The following is a 14,777-nucleotide window of genomic DNA, read 5'->3' as shown; positions in this document are numbered from 1 at the left end:
CAGTGATCCTTTCTGTACATTTAGACATGATTATATATTTTAAGTATATTTTAGATAATAACAGAACCATAGTGTTAAATAGTTAAAGCAAAGTAGAGTCTACTTCTATGGCCATTTATGAATGATTTGATGATAACCTTTATAACCAGTTACCTAGGGCTTCAACGTCCACAAAGCGTGAACATAAGTATTATCCCATGTTGAATGAAAACCGTCTCTTTCTTTCCACCTAGAATTCTTTCTGTTTACATTTCTCCATCATAATTTACAATGTAGGAACTTCAGTCTTTCATTTTTCCTTTGAGTGTGGCAATCTTACCTCTAGTATACTTCAGTTTTCAGTGTAAAATCTCAGCTGGGATTACATATGGGTTTTGCTTCTATAAAATAGATTACTACGTAGAGTTACAGTACAGTAAAAAATGAGCATTTTCAAAATGCATTTCCTATGAAGGATAAGCACACATCCAGTTTGTGGCCTAGGGATGGCTTCTATGGAGGCACATATTGTACTGTCAAATAACGTATTTAAGGTTCCTCAGGCCCATTCTACTGTTCTGTGTTCATAATCTCCTCATATTCATACCCTCAAAAAGGCTGAGTGAAGTCAGAACCATCAAATAACAGAGCATTACTGGGAGGCACTGACACCATGGCTAGCCTCCATTCCCTGTGGGGGAGGAAGAGTTAGAATCTGCTACGTCCTGTTGACTTGCTCAGCTGCACAGACTTCTGAGCTCTGGGTTGCTGTCTTGTTATTGAAACGTGTCCTTGCCTGCTGCTTGCAGTAATGAGGGGCTAATGCTCAGAGTCAAGTGTGTATTTCAGTATCTGATAAATGCTGCTGATGTGTGTTGGAGAAAAATGAAACCAGCAGCATTTCCAATTTATTTTTCTTCTCTTCATTACAGTTTTTTTTCTTTCAAAGATGTTATTTAATTAAGCCTGCTGCTGTGGATGCACGTTTCTCAAAATGGAGCAAAGATCTTCGTGCCCTTTGACTGTGAAAAACATACATTTCGGGTTTTAGTTTTGAAGGCTGGATGTTATAAGGTTAATACAGTAACTAATTTAGTGAATGTCTGATTTTCAGATTAATATTTTCCAATTTGTTCAACCCATTGTTGCTGTGTATCAGAAGTCGATCCTAACATCATTTTAATCTTTATGAACATGGCTGTGTGCATAGAGACTGTTACCTGCTTATTAAGGTATAAATATACTTGTTTTTGAATAGTCAAGATTAGAGATGAATTTAAGGTCTTAAAAAATAAGAAATCAACTGTCTTTGAAGAAAGTTGATAGTAATGTGAATGTCAGCACAGGATAGACTAAGGGACTAAGACTGTTCCTTAGGAGTATTTTCTGTTTTCTTTTATTTTGGCAGTTATCAGAATAATCTTTTCAGAATATGTGTATGTCAAAGACATTTTCCAGTGAGCCTTTTATGTTTTTTCTTTTTTTGCTTAGGACAAGTCACAGATAAGGTACAATTTTCCTTCTTTTTCCCTGGTTGTTGTTCCCTAGATTAGTTTCAATGGGTAGGATTCCAAGGAAAAGATATCTAAGAAATAGATAAGAGAGGATTTAGTGATTATGTAAGGAAAGTTGGAGAGAGAATTTAAGAATAAAACTAATGATTCTAGTATGGGCAACTAGATGAAAAATGTGTTGCACCTTCAGAATGGGAATGTGGAGGTGATTAAAATGTAATCTTAACATTTTTGTTACTGTGACATCTAGATAACTGTTTCTAGAATGTCATGAAGAAGGGTTTTATCTCAAAGAAGTCTAGAGTACAGAGTTAGGTTTGGGAGTCATAGCATATGCATGGCAATTAAAATGAAGGGGACAGTTGGGAACACCATGAAGTATGGGTATAAAATGAGGAAAATAATTTTTTAGTTATTACTTGGCCAACCTGACAGACTTCAGTTAACAGGGCAGAGAAGGATTCTGAAAAAGCATTTTTTGTAGTCTTCTGGAATTAAGGTATTTTAAGAGAATTTAAAAATGACTGATCAAGAAAGGAAATAAAAACTCCTATTTAGATCAATAAAAGGATTTGCATATATTATCAATAGAGGGAGGTATTGTTGGATCCTGGAATCTGTGTTATATAGTAAAGACAGGGCATAATCCATAAGGCAATGATTAGAATAGAATCATGTATGGATGTGAGAGTTGGACTATAAAGAAAGCTGCTATGCTATGCAATGCTATGCTAAGTCACTTCAGTCATGTCCGACTCTGTGTGACCCCATAGATGGCAGCCACCAGGCTCCCCCGTCCCTGGGATTCTCCAGGCAAGAACACTGGAGTGGGTTGCCATTTCCTTCTCCAATGCATGAAAGTGAAAAGTGAAAGTGAAGTCGCTCAGTCGTGTCTGACTCTTAGCGACCCCATGGACTGCAGCCTACCAGGCTCCTCCATCCATGGGATTTTCCAGGCAAGAGTACTGGAGTGGGGTGCCATTGCCTTCTCTGAAAGAAAGCTGAGCACTGAGGAATTGATGCTTTTGAACTGTGATGTTAGAGAAGACTCTTGAGAGTCCCTTTGACAACAAGGAGATGCAACCAGTCCATCCTAAAGGAAATCAGTCCTGAATATTCAGTGGAAGGACTGATGTTGAAGCTGAAACTCCAATACTTTGGCTACTTGATGGGAAGAACTGAGTCATTTGAAAAGGCCCTGATGCTGGGAAAGATTGAAGACAGGAAGAGACAGGGACGACAGAGGATGAGATGGTTGGATGGCATTGCTGACTCAATGGACATGAGTTTGAGTAAGCTCTGGGAGTTGGTGATGGACAGGGAGGCCTGGCGTGCTGCAGTCCATGGTGTCGCAAAGAGTCGGACACGACTGAGCGACTGAACTGAACTGAAGAATATGGAAATTTCCATGTATAAATCTGACCTCTCTGCCATTAGTTTATTTGGTTTAGTCTATTTTTTTTTTTCATTTTCCCTTTATATTTGGCCATCAGATGTCAAAAATTGAAGTCACCCACTCTTATTCTCTTCCTTTTTGTGGTTGTTTCAGCTGCTACCCAACAAGTCACCCCAAAGCTAGTGCTTTAAAACAGTGTTTTTTAGGTTGTCATTTCATGGGTCAGGATTTGGTGGGGTTCAGCATGGTGGGTTTTTGGTGGTCTTACATGGGCTCCTCTGTAGAGGTGGCTGTCTATCTGCCGGGATGATAAGAAGGGATGGACGCATGCCTCCTGTCAGCCAGTAGCTAATCTGGGTTTGTTCCGTGAACGGCAGGAATAAAAGCTGAAAGTTCTCCTGAAGCTGATTTCCATAATTGACAGTACATCACTTCCACTGCATCATATTGATTGAAGCAGGACTGGGTGGCTCAGATTCAAGGAGTGAGGAGGTGAAGCATATGGAAGCAGAGATGCTATAAAATATTGTATGGACCTCTTCACTGGTTAACACTTCACCTTCCAATGCAGGGGGTACAGTTTCAATCTTGGTCAGGGAACTAAGATCTCACATGCCATGGACTACAGCAAAAAAAAAAAAAAAAAATACTGTAGATACTGTGGAAGAAGATGAAAGATCTTGGGTCCCAGTTCTTCTCCAGAGAAACTAAAAAACCTTCAGGTTACATTTACATGAAATGGCAGAAATAAGGGTGGCTCTCAGGTCAGCCGACAGCACTGTAATCTCCTCTCCACTGTCAGCATGACTCACAAAGTAATCGTGTGGAGCAAGATAGTTTAGTAGTTGCCATTATTTCATAAAGATCCCCTGAGAAACATAAACTGTGTTTGGGCCATAATCTGGGTTTAGCTTCCCTGAAAGTGATGGAGATCCTTTCACTGAAGTTTGTGGTCCAGTCAGTAGTGCATGCTGGGAAATATGGACATCAGCAAGTAGGGAATCAATCTGAGCTATACTATGAATCAGGTTTTTGATGTTGGGCAGAAATACAGTCATTTTTGCAAGGCTTGTTTCCTAACTTCTGCTTATAAAATTCAAACAGCCTACCTAAATTCGCTCTTAGAACTATACCCTGCACAGGCTAAGGACTGCATAAATATGCATTGTTCTTGGGGAATATATTCAGCAATTTGTGGTACTACCTCTTTTTAGACAGTGCAATTAGCAATTTGAAATGTAAACACATTTAGTTGATAGTCAAAGTTTTTTAAAAAAATTTTTACAAAATAGAGATGTGTTAGGTATACCTGCTTGAGTTGCTGTTTAAAAAATATTCAGTGATCTTTAAATCTAGGTTAAAATGTTAATGTAAGTATTCATGGAGGTCAGAGGGCACTTGTGAACCTAGATAATAAAAATAGTAATTCTTGATATATGTATACTTATTCCTAATATCTTGACACGATTTAATGTCTTAGGCTTAAACATTCCTGAAACTATTCATAATAGCGTTCTGAGGGTCCCGGTTTACCTGTAAGCACTAGATATTTTTTGGGTAGTGTAAATCATCTTATAAAATATGACTGTATCAAGCGCAAGAGAATTAGCTGTTAACATGTGGAGTTTTTTGAAAGTTAAAATAATGACCCTCATAAAAATATAAAATGGACATAGACCCACCCATTAATTTTTTACTGCTTATTCTGTATTTGCTTTTATGTATTTTACTATAAGGGGCTTCCTCAATGGCTCAGCAGGTGAAGAATTTGCCTGCAATGCAGGAGGTGCAGAAGATGCAAGGGAATGGCTACCTACTTCAGCTCAGTTCAGTCACTCAGTCTTTGCAACCCCATGGACTGCAGCACACCAGGCCTCCCTGTCTATCACCAATTCCTGGAGTTTACTCAAACTCACGTCCATTGAGTTGATGATGCCCTCCAACCATCTCATCCTCTGTTGTCCCCTTTTCCTCCTGCCTTCAATCTTTCCCAGCATCAGGGTGTTTTCAAATGAGTCAGTTATTCACATCAGGTGGCCAAAGCATTGGAGTTTCAGCTTCAGCATCAGTCCTTCCAAAGGATATTCAGGACTGATTTCCTTTAGGATGGACTGGTTGGATCTCCTTGAAGTCCAAGGGACTCTCAAGAGTTTTCTCCAACACCACAGTTCAAAAGCATCAATTCTTCGGCACTCAGCTTTCTTTAGTACTACTCCAGTATTCTTGCCTAAAAAATATCCCATGGACAGAGGAGCCTGGTGGGCTGTAGTACAAAAGGTGGCAAAGAGTTGGACATGACTGAATGACTAAGCACATTTTGCTACGTTTCAAATAATTTGTTCTTAATTTTTTTTCCCTTCATTCAGCAGGCAGTGAATCTCTCTTACCTGTCTCAGACAATTATTACCTGCTGGACAAATGTAAGATTTTACACTTGGCTTCTATCATAGATCTCAAAATCTAGCACAGTGAGATAGGAAAGGGTCAGTACTTTGTAGAGGACACCTACAGAGCTGGAAAAACTTTGAGAGCTCTTCTTTTTCTCCCCCTTAACTCCTGAACATCTATGAAGGCATCAACAGTGACATAGTAAAGAATGCGCCTGCCAACACAGGGGACACGAGATGTGGCTTCCATCCCTGGATTGGGAAGATCCCCTGGAGCAGGAAAACGCAACCCACTCAAGTATTCTTGCCTGGAAAATCCCATGGACAGAGGAGCCTGGCAGGCTACAGTCCATGAGGTCACGAAGAGTCAGACACGACTTGGAGACTGAACATATATATATTGTTGTTATTGTTGTTCAGTCGCCAAGTTGTGTCTGATTCTTTGCGACCCAATGAACTGCAGCACACCAGGCTTCTTTGTCCTTTACTATCTCCCAGAGTTTGCTCAGACTCATGTATGGGATGCCATCCAACCATCTCATCCTCTCGTTCCCTTTTCCTCTCGCCCTCAATCTTTCCCAGCATCAGGATCTTTTCCAGTGAGTTGACTGTTCATATCAGGTGGCCGAAGAATTGGAGGTTCAGCCTCAGCATCGGTTCTTCCAATTACTATTCAGGGTTTATTTCCTTTAAGATTGACTCATTTGATCTCCTCGCTGTCCAAGGGACTCTCAAGAGTCTTCTCCAGCACCACAGTTCAAAAGTGTCAGTTCTTTGGTGCTCAGCCTTCTTTATGTTCCAACTCTCACATCTGTACATGACTCCTGGAAAAACCATAGCTTTGACTATACAGACCTTTGTCAGCAAAGTGATATCTCTGCTTTTTAATACACTGTCTAGGTTTGTCATAGCTTTTCTTCCAAGGAGCAGGCTTCCTTTAATTTCGTGGCTGCAGTCACCATCTGCATTGATTGTGGAGTCCAAGAAAATGAAATCTGACCCTGTTTCCACATTTTCCTCATCTGTTTGCCATGGAGTGATAGGGCTGGATGCCATGATCTTCATTTTTTGAGTGTTGAGTTTTAAGCCAGCTTTTTCACTCTCCCTTTTCACCTTCATCATGAGTCTCTTTAGTTCCTCTTCACTTTTCTGCCATTAAAGCTGTGTCATCTGCATATTTGAGGTTGTTGATATTTCTCCCAGCAATCTTGATTACAACATGTGCTTCATCCAGCCTGGTATTTCACATGATGTACTCTGCATATAAGTTAAATATAATTATTTGTTATTTATTAGTTAAATATATTTATATATAATAGTTTGGAACACACCTTTCCCTTGATGCCTTCTCTATGGAAAATAACTTAGTGCACAAATCTGGATATAGGTTTTATAGTTCACAGACATTTTAAGACAAAAGCTGTGTGTAGTGATAAGTCACTTGCAACTGTCAAAGCATAAATGTCACTGGACGAAGTTAAACATATAAGGCAGACTTCAAGAATATTGTAGTTAGGGAAGCAAGATTACAAAGACTTGAATTTTTAAGGGCTAGAATATGTGTGTGTGGAATGGGATGAGTTAGATCGCACTGTATTTGTTTTACACAAAGGAAATGTACATTTTCTTGTGTTTTCATTACAGCAGGTAGTTTTATAACTTGGAGCAAGACTCCTGCTGAAGGTTGGTTCTAAGAAAAGGGAGGTCAGGTACCGGGGTCCAGCCCCGGCTGATCCAGGGAGTTCGAAGCGGGGACGGCGTCGGCGAGGATCAGGATACAATAGCTTCAATTAGATATTAATTAGAGATGTAAAGAGTAATAGAATGAGGATAGCTCAGCAGGAAAATTCAGTGGAGAAAAGAGGCTGAGTAGCTTGGTTTACTCAGGAGACCAATAAAACGTCAAGACAAGAAGTTTGCACCACTTACGTAGGCCACAGGCGTCCTTCCGTTCTCCCGAAGGAGAGGAGACACTGAGGCCTCCCTGGTCGGATCTTAGAAGCCCAGGCATAATTAGTAAGCATGGCGGGTTCTGCGCTCCAGATGCAGACTCAGCCAGAATGAGAGAGAGAGCGACATGGGGAGACCAGTATTTCGAGAAACTGATCCCAATTCTTTATTTTCCATGGTCTACTTTTATACACTGAGATGTTATGCAAAAGTCATGCGGGGTCAGCAGTCCTGACTTTTATCAAAGTCAGGTGCTTCATACAAATGTATACAGAGGTCTTAGGGGTGTTACATCATCTTCTGGCCAGGGGCCCTGCTGACAATTTATGACCCTCTCCTTGTGACAGTGGTCAGTCAACCAGGACACTTATTTCTCCAGGGGTGATTATTCTCAAAACAGACGCCACCCAAATAAAGTTACATTCCTACAGGGTGAGGGTGTAGTGGGTTTTAGTTAAGGAAAGAATTTACTTAGCCTAAGGTCTAACGTGATTAATATCAAAGGTTAATTCTATATATTCATTAATGTGTGTAAGGGCAGGGGATGTGGAGACTTAGCAACAAACATTGGCTCAACAAATGAAAAACCCTTCATCAATACAATTTCTAATCAGCCCACTATACTTATACTAATAGTTTTCTAACTTCTCTAAAGAACCTGTTTTTAGAGGGTTTAAAGCATCTCGTGCCTCTCACGGTTGGGAGGCTGTGAGCAATCACATGTGGCCAGACGAGCCTGTCAAGCAGGCCAGAGAACCTTCAGAGGAGTGTGTAGGTTAAAACACTCTTGTCATGCACAGGAGTTTTTATTAACTGGAGCTCTAAGTTAACTCCTTCTCTGAAAGAGGTGGTGGGGGACAGCCCCCCGTAAAGTCAGAGGTGGAGATGAGAGCACAAAGTAGTAAAGTAGGCAGGCTCTGGTTATGGGGGTAGATGCTCAAGGATTTCCAGGGGGACTCCTGAGGCCCGATCCCGCCTTTGCGTATGTCGAGCCTCCTTCCTCATGACCTTTGCCACGGGCGGAGTGCCTCACTCTGGCCCCCAACAGTCAGGAGTAAGGAAACGTTTGTCTGCATTTGGTCAACCTGAGGGCACCATTCAGGGAAGGGAGAAAGGAAGGCTTCAGTGTAGTTGTGCATAATAATGGCATGTTTTGCTTTTGGAAAAGGGAAAAACTTAGAACTTGTAAACTGTTTAAATGTACAAAATTGTTCTTTGCTGAGAAAGCTTTTCCAAGCTAAGTTCCTGAGTAGTCGATTAATTTACAGTCAGATAATCACCAAGGGCAGGTTATGATTGTGGGTTCTTTTTCCATTGGTACAGTTATTGAAGCCCATTTACTTAGTAAAAATGATTTATATTGATTTGATCAAGAAGTAGGGAGGATATTGAAAGCAACAGAGTCTAATGCTTTGATCCAAAGGACAGCTGAAAGTGCCAGAGATAGAAATGCTTTTAAGGATGATGAACGGTCTCCGTGCTTCTGTACAAGATCCGTATTAAACATAAGACACTAAATATATAGACAGGAACACATGTGTTCACTGACACACAGAACAGCCCTGGTGGTACCATGTGATGGTTACAGGAACAGATTGAAGAATTTCCAGAAGGATATAACTTGGATCAGTTCCTGAAACATCAACAACAGGACTGACCAGAAGTACAAGCCCTAAAAGAAGGCCATTGAGTTTCATGAGAGCGCGTTTGGCTGTAGACCAGAAACCAAGCTATAAGAAGAAGAAAAAAAATTCAGGGCAGAGATTTTATTAAATGAATTTAATGCTGTTTTAACTAAGGTTTTACTGTTAAGGAAGCTAACAGTGGCAGGGAGAAACTGATAAGACTCCACTGTTTATGATAGTTAATGATTTTTAATTCAGAAGATGAATATTATAAACTAATGCTGCCAAAGACATAGGCCTAGGTGTCCTGGGGAAAAACAGAAGAAAAATATGTAGTCTTTACTTTCCATTTGATTTGCTGATACTCTAGCAGGAAATAATGGCACTAATAATAGTACAGTAGTAACAGCAAATGCTAATGCAGTGATCGCTCTGTGTCCATCACTGTTCTAGATGCTTTACATTTATGAATAATTTACAGCAACCCTACTTACTTGGTGAGGTAGGCAGCTACCAAGATGTGATGATGTCATCCAACACAGGGTGCTTATTGCTCTTTGAGTTTGGAGAATGCCTGTTTGTTCTAGCAGAAAGGGAATGGGTGGTGGGCAGACATGGCTTAGAATTTACATAGTGTGTTTTCCCCGGCTGCTATTGCTAAGTCACTTCAGTTGTGTCTGACTCTGTGCGACCCCGTAGATGACTAGACGACAGCCCACTAGGCTCTCCCATCCCTGGGATTCTCCAGGCAAGAACACTGAAGTGGGTTGCCATTTCCTTCTCCAATGCGTGAAAGTGAAGTAGCTCAGTCCTGTCCGACCCTCAGTGACCCCATGGATTGTAGCCCACCAGGCTTCTCTGTCCATGGGATTTTCCAGGCAAGAGTACTGGAGTGGGGTGCCATTGCCTTCTCCAGTGTCTGCCCCTGAGTACACATATAATCTTGGTCTTTCACTGGATTTTTTTTGCTAGTTTCAGTAGTAGCAACTTTTACTTAATTTTAATAGTATCAACTTTGCATCTTTTAAAATGCACTTTAAAGATGTGCCTGAAACTTCCTGTTTGAAGGTAACTCTCTCTCAATATAAAGAAGTCTTATAATAAGTCTTATTATGGAATCACTCATAAAGAAGATGGGTTTCCCAGGTGGTGCTAGTGGTTAAAGAATCAACCTGCCAATTCACGAGACACAAGATAAACAGGTTCGATCCTTCGGTTGGGAAGATCCCGTGGAGTAGGAAATGACACCCCACTCCATCCAGCCATCTAGTACTCTTGCTTGGAAAATTCCATGGGCAGAGGAGCCTGGAGGGCTACAGGCTATAGTACACACACACACACACACACACTCTCCCTCCCTCCCTCCCTCCCTCCCTCCCCCCCCACCCCCCGCCCCAAAAGATTCCCATAAGAGAAATGGCAGACAGAATTCCATGAGAAGGAGGGAACAGCAGATGATACACACTGGAAATGTACCAAGTACGCTGTATATAGTGAATAATTCATTTTACATGGAGTAAAAAGGGTGGGAGGAAGAGGTGTGAACCTCTAGTCTGGAGAGAGAAGCTTATTATCTGGGGCTTCTTAGACCAGGGGTTGGCAAACAGCTGCCTGCTTGTTTCTAGACAACTCAAGAGCTAAGGATAGTTTTATGTTTTTAAATGATTGGGAAAAAGAATCAAAAGAAAAAGGAATGTTGCATGAAATGTGAAAGTTACATGGAATTCAGATTTCAGTGCCTGTAAATGAAGTGTTACTGGCACACAGCCAAGCTAGTTCATTTTCACGTGGCAGAGAACCATAATGCCTGCAGAGTCTAATTATTTACTGTCTGGTCTTTACAGGAAAAGGTTGCTGACCACTGTCTTAGTTATTATGCTTGCTTTTTCATCCCAAAGTTCATCATCTTTTGATGGCAATAAATTTATACCATGCTATTTCATTATTTAGGAGGGACGATGGCCAACAAGCAGCGTTCTCTTTCAGTGTCTCTGACATAGACGACACTTGACAGATAAAGCAACTTCTGTATGGCATTGCTAATTTGGGTCTAAGTGATGGAGTTTTGAGTTCAGATTCTTAGGAATCCTTCACATTTCTTGCTCTTTTGGGCTGCGTCTTGAACAGTGTTTTGGTCAAATTTCCAAATACATCTAGTCTCCAGTGGTATGTAGTTTCAAATATTGAATAGACTGTGTTTAAACAGTGCCTTTATCTCCTTCCCTTTCCTTCTACTTTCCCTGGTTATTATTTTAATTTTCATTCCCCAAGTATAGCTTTGCTCATGAAGTTTAATCACTTCAGTTGCTCAGTCGTGTCTGATTCTTTGTGACCCCATGGACTGCAGCATGCCAGGCTTCCGTTTCCCTGCCTGTCACCAACTCCCGGAGTTTACTCAAGCTCCTGTCCATCGAGTCTAATACCATCCAACCATCTCGTCCTCTGTCGTCCCCTTCTCCTGCCTTCAATCTTTCCCAGCATCAGGGTCTTTTCAAATGAGTCAGTTCTTCACATCAGGTGGCTGAAGTATTGGAGTTTCAGCTTCACTATCGGTCCTTCCAAAGAATATTCAGGACTGATTTCCTTTAGGATTGACTGGTTTGATCTTGCAGTCCAAGAATCTTCTCCAACACCACAGTTCAGAAGCATCAGTTCTTTGGCACTCAGCTTTCTTTATAGTCCAACTCACACATCCATACATGACTCCTGGAAAAACCCTAGCTTTGACTAGACGGACCTTTGTTGGCAAAGTCAAATAGTTATGGGATATATTGCTTATGTAGAAATCAATCAGAAGGAGAAAGCAGGAATTAACATTTTACTGCAAAAGTCATTTCTTCAATTTGCCATCTATCACACCACACCTCTCTTTGAAAACTGGCTGATTGTGATTTGCTCTGAAAATCATTCTGTGTGGCAATTCCTTCTGTCTGGAATCTTGATTCATGGGCTCTCATAAGAATTCTTTTATGGTTCTATTTTCATAATAGCTTTTAGGCAGCCAATCTTCATGCGTGATCCTGTGTTACTTTATGACTTGGCAGCATCCAGATGTCTTTACTGCATCTTGTTGCCTTTTAGACACATTAAAAATAAAAGTTGCCATCAAATAATTGCATTCATTTGTGCAGGAAATGTTAAATTATTCTTTCATGAGTCAGTCAAACTTTTACTTGAATACAGAAAGACTTGCTGTCCCTTTTGGTAAACCTGCATGAATATCTGAAAAGTTGTGGTTTTGAAGTGATTGAAAAGCAGATGGTAAACAGGCTTTTTTCTTTTTTTTTTTTTTTACCTCGTCTTATCTTACATAGTCACAGAATATATAAAAATAGGATTTTTCTCATAACTTACCAGTTTTGTAAGTAATGTAAGAACAAATTAAATAGGTTCATATCTAAGCTATGTGTATGTTGAGAGTGTCTTAAGTGAATGTATTTGTGTAAATAAGAATGCTTTGTTTTATTTTTAGCAGAACCCAATTAAGTATTGGATTGCATGTATGGGCCCAAGAAAATTTTAACGAGGAAGTCAAATTTCTTCGGCTTCCGTCATACCTCAGTCAGTAAAGAATCTGCCTGCAATGCAGGAGACCCGGGTTCGATTCCTGGGTCAGGAAGCTGCCCTGGAGAAGGAAATGCAACCCACTCCACAGTATTCTTGCCTGGAAAATCCCATGGACAGAGGAGCCTGGCGGGCTACAGTCCATGGGTTTGCAAGAGTCGGACACGACTTGGCAATTAAACCACCACTGAACCATCAAGTTTCTTAGAAGAGTATTTGCATCACAATGACCCGAAGAACCTTTTAAAAATAAGTGTGTTTGTGACTCATCCTGGATCTGCTGAATCAAAATCTTGGAAGGGGCCAGGAATGTATTAGAAAGTTCCCTGAGGGGTTCTGATTCTCACCTTTGGCTGACAACCATTGGGCTAGAAATATTTTTTGAGAGTAGAATAAAAAAATGGTAGCCTCAAAAAATGGTTTCAGTGCTCAGGCTTAGTTGCTCCATGGCATGTGGGATCTTCCCAGATCAGAGATCGAACCCGTTCTTCCTGAATGGGCAGGCAGATTCTTCACCACTGAGCCACCAGGGAGGTCTCAGAATTTTCATGTGAAACCTCAGAGAAGAATTAAAATTTGGTTTTCCCATAGTAATTATATGAAGTTTTTCTGCTCAAGAAAAACAATATACCTGGCTGTTTCTTCCCCCATCTCTCACTTCAACCTACTGGATTCTCTGGAGCAAAGATTCAGTTCATTTTCAAGGTTCTTGAGGACTGGATATCTGGATTCTATCTTTTTCTAATTCATTAAGAATATTGATGCTTTTCAATGTATCAAATTCTGAATAGGCACTAAGTATGCTAGTACCGAAGAAAACAGTCTGGAATTTACAGTTTACTAGATGAGACAGATGTTAAGCAGATAATTCAATAAATGATCTCTGGCCTGGATATTATAAACCTATTTTTTGTATTGGTTTAAGGTATATATATGTTAATATATTTTATGTAAGTGGTATATAAATTCTTATGTCTCATGTAGCATATACACATATACATAGAGTGTGTTATTAAGTGTATATACATTTTATATTTATATATTGCCATCACTTTAATTAGCCTCACATCCTTCTGGAATGAATTGGAATGTATACATACCTATATGTGTGTGCACACATATGCCCATACACATGACTATGAATTTAGACTGTAGTTCTACAGAAATACATTTAGCTAATTTTTCTCACTGCTCTTTTAAATTAAATAACATGTAAAATGACAAATATATATATATATTTTTAAGGTTTGTGGGGTTTTTTTCTCAATTGGGGTATAGTTGCTTTACAGTACATTATTTTATATATGTGCTGTGATTTCTGTTGGTTTCTTTCTAAAATTTTTGCTTTTATACATTAAATGTAGCAGTTATTTTGGGACAGTGTTTCAGTGGCGAGATAGATTGAAAGTCCCAACAAGCTGGAGCTCTCTATACCTCTTGAAGAAAGAGAAGCATACTACTGTCATAGACAGCTTCCACATGTCAGGCATATGATTCTTTTTTTTTTTTTTTTTTCACAGATGGTGCTTTACAAGTACACGCAACTGTCCTTAAAACATTTTTAAAGCTACCATATGGTTTGACTTGGGTCACTGTATTTGAGAAAAATGTTAGCATGTTAATCCTGTTGAAACATTATAGAAGAGAGATTATAACTGTCAACCGTTTAATATAAATAGAGACTGAGTATAGTGATGGTGGAATATTGAAGAAACAATGGGCTTCATCAAGAAGAATCAGCTATGTACACACTTCCAGATTTAAAATGGATCACCAATAGGGACCTACTGTATAGCACATGGAACTGTGCTCTGTTACTTGGCAGCCTGGATGGGAAAGGAGTTTAGGGGAGAATGGATACAGGTACACGTATGGCTGAGTCCTTTCAACTGAAACTATCACAACACTGTTAATCGCTGTTCCCGAGTACAAAATAAAAAGTTAAAAAAAATAAAAATCAGCTATGTTTTCTGGCTGTATAACTACAGTATGCCACTTCTTCTGCTTCAGCTGCATTGGGAACACTCGAAAGTTTAGGATGGTAAGCGTGTGTGCTAAGTCGCTTCAGTCTTGTCCAACTCTTTGCAACCCTGTGGACCGTGCAGGTGCCTCTGTCCATGGGATTCTCCAGGCAAGAATACTGGAGTGGGTTGCCACCATGCCCTCCTCCAGGGGAGCTTCCCAACCCAGGGATTGAACCCACATCTCTTGCATCTCCTTCATTGAAGGTGGGTTCTTTACCACTAGCGCCACCTGGGAAGTCTTAGGATTGTAAAGGAGTCCCCTACATCAATGAAAATGACCTTGTAAATGAGAAATTCAACTGAAAGTTATCTTTTTCCCCCTTTTCAACATGCATTTC

At 40.2% G+C, this 14,777-nt stretch overlaps 1 protein-coding gene across 19 annotated transcripts in view; it reads left to right on the top strand.

Annotated features, from left to right (window-relative positions):
- Positions 1-14,777, top strand: part of CDH7 (cadherin 7) — a 154,128-nt gene that overhangs the window by 93,295 nt on the left and 46,056 nt on the right. Inside the window, exon 7 of one of the 19 annotated variants that reach the window (XM_086372240.1) lies at positions 13,936-14,451. The exons of the other annotated variants lie outside the window; for them this stretch is intronic. Coding sequence (XP_086228366.1) covers positions 13,936-13,980 — 45 coding nt within the window. The 3' untranslated portion in view covers positions 13,981-14,451. Of the gene's footprint in view, positions 1-13,935; positions 14,452-14,777 lie in introns of those variants that run through there. 19 annotated transcript variants of the gene reach the window in all.

This window comes from Bos grunniens, chromosome 24 (assembly GCF_055505025.1).
Source record: "Bos grunniens cultivar Pamir isolate PY7600 chromosome 24, Bosgru_T2T1.0, whole genome shotgun sequence".
Taxonomy (NCBI): domain Eukaryota; kingdom Metazoa; phylum Chordata; class Mammalia; order Artiodactyla; family Bovidae; genus Bos; species Bos grunniens.
The sequence above is the reverse complement of the archived record's forward strand: the minus strand, read 5'-3'. Positions and strand labels throughout refer to the sequence as shown.